The 2,500-nt window shown below is 40.8% G+C and overlaps 1 protein-coding gene across 1 annotated transcript in view; it reads left to right on the top strand.

Annotated features, from left to right (window-relative positions):
• LOC137970637 (uncharacterized) overlaps positions 1 to 2,500 on the top strand; it is a 6,986-nt gene that overhangs the window by 1,810 nt on the left and 2,676 nt on the right. The window contains exon 2 of the mRNA XM_068817163.1: positions 335 to 2,500. This exon is cut by the window's right edge and continues 2,676 nt beyond it. Within this exon, the coding sequence (XP_068673264.1) occupies positions 335 to 2,500 (2,166 nt within the window). The remainder of the gene's footprint in view (positions 1 to 334) is intronic.

Here is a 2,500-nt window from a genome sequence, read left to right as displayed (position 1 = left end):
TCATGCCGTGAGGAGGAGTTTCTGCAGTGACGTCATCTCAGGAACGTGGCTAATTTTGCATAGGGTCTGTCTTGGTTTAAATATTAAGTGCAACTGAATTTTGCTACTTGTGCAATGCACCCAAAAGGAAACGAAAAATATGTATGCTGTGGGTGACTATTTATCTGAATTACTTATAACAGTTTCGGTTATGTGCGCAAACTGAGGATGATATTTGTTCTTACTTCTTGATGTCCTCTCTTCAGTTTATAAAGTCTCAACGAGACAAAGGATATCCAAAATAAATAAATAAATAAGCAATGTCTACTTTTTGTTTTACCTTTACATTACAAAGAAATCAAGCCAACAGTCTCAAGATCTTGTCTTCCTTCAATGGTTCCAAACTTCACTGGCCGACAGAGTGAAAGTCTAGAGATCGTGGATCTCGTGACTTCCGAACATACCCGAATCGTCACGATCTGGGGTTCACCCGGATTCGGAAAGACATCGGTGGCAATAGCGGTGGGGCACCAATTGCAGTCTCGACGATTTCCTGTTTGTTTCCTTTCATTACGAGGACTTCAGACAAAGGCAGATCTGACATCGAAGCTTTTCCGTCTTGTAAGGCAACCTACCACGAGTCAGAGATCAGTACCTCAGCTTCTGTCCTTGGAAGATGAGCTAATTGAAACCCTCGGCAACATTTCAGATTCCCTCGTCATTATTCTTGATAATGTTGATGATCTACTAGAGAGTGGCTTTCCAAAAGTAAAAGAAGATGTCCTGCAACTGTTTGAAGAAATTCTCACGCTAAATGAGAAGATAACTCTGGTGGTGACCACAAGAGAATCATTTGAATTTATGAACTTGAATTTCCAAGGTCACAAATCAATAAGAATAAGGCCACTGGATGACACCTCATCATATACTCTTGTTCATGAATTAGTGCCAAATGCTAGTCCTGATGACTGTGCAAGAATTGCTCAAATATGTGGTTGTGTGCCTCTTGCAATGAGGTTAATGTGCTCTCTAGTTTGTGAAGATGATGTTCAACCAAGTCAGTGTTTGATTGAGTTCACTGAATCCGCAAGAAAAGATATCGTCGGCACCTTAGACAATCCGGATTATCCAGCGAATCAGAGATTGCAGTTCCTATATGAAAAGTCCTTCCACAGACTTTCTCCCGCAGAAAAAGAAGCATTTGTATCTTTGTCTGTTCTTCCGGGTTGTTTTACTACGGATCTCGGTTCAGCTGTATTGAATGTTACGGGGGTGATTGAGGCCAAGAAAATGTTGCAAAGACTTCGAAGAAAATCCCTTCTCGATACAAACTCCCAGTGTGGAACATTCACAATGCATAAGCTCCTTCAGTCATTTGCCAAAGAAACAGGAGAACAGGGAATGAAAGAAATAGTAGCAAATGCAAAGTGCCGTTTCTATGCGCATTACATTTCTCGTTTCAACAAATTGAATAATGAGTTTCTAGATGGTCATTCCATGGATGCATTCATTGCATTCTGTGAGGAAAAACAGTTATTTATAGAAAGCCTAGTAGCCGGTTGCTCAGATCCCAGAATAGCCGAGGATGCTTTTAAAGTTTTGATAAAAGCAGAGTTGTTTCTGGACTCGCTGTTTTGGTGTTCCATTGAATCGCACAATTTTGATAATATCTACGATTCGGCGTTAGAGGCAGCCAGTGCTCAGGGAAATACACATTATCAGAGGCGTTTACTAGTTTCTAAAGCATTTGCTGAAATTACTTGGGGAGCAGGAGGAAGTGCAATGCAACTTCTCAAGAAGACATACGAAATCCAGTCGAGAACTTGTTCAGTTTCTGATGATGAAAAGAGTAAATACTTGTGTTACTTTGGCATTTGTCAGCTTGTTATCGGCGAGGTTGAGAGCGGGATACAGTGCCTGCAAGAGGCTCTTTCTTTAATGCGTGAAAGTGGAGAGCTGAAAATTCTGAGGCTTGTTGTTAACCAAGTCATGGCGGTCTATTATCAGTTCTTAAACGACCCATCTACCTCGACTTACTACTACAACAGAGCACGCAAGGAATGCAAGTCTGCCGCAGACGAGCAACTGATTGTTATTCCACTTCTGGGATGCAAAGGAAAAGAACCAAACAATGGTAAAAAGCTTCAAACAAACACTTTTAACTCGAGTAATAATTGGCCAATGCAATTCCTAGTTATATTTCACATAAAGAAGGCAGCAAATAATTTCTTTGACACTGACACCAAGCAATTTGTAATCAACCATGCCCTTCGAATGTTAAATGATCTCCAGACAAATTCCAAAACCCCTTATTATTTGTTTCATTTCTGCGGTAATGTTATGGAACTTCTGATGTCAGAACTCACCGAAGATGGTATTGTTGCATCAGGTTTCGAAGAATCAGTTACTCGTCACCAAGCAACACTTGAGGAGAACGATGATTCAACCGTGACCTTTTGTCCACAAGAATGCAATCAGCCTCTTGCAAAGTTCTACCAAGACTTCGGTGAATTGCACCACA

This window comes from Montipora foliosa, chromosome 9 (assembly GCF_036669935.1).
Source record: "Montipora foliosa isolate CH-2021 chromosome 9, ASM3666993v2, whole genome shotgun sequence".
Lineage (NCBI taxonomy): Eukaryota > Metazoa > Cnidaria > Anthozoa > Scleractinia > Acroporidae > Montipora > Montipora foliosa.
This window is presented reverse-complemented; position numbering and strand designations above follow the sequence as displayed.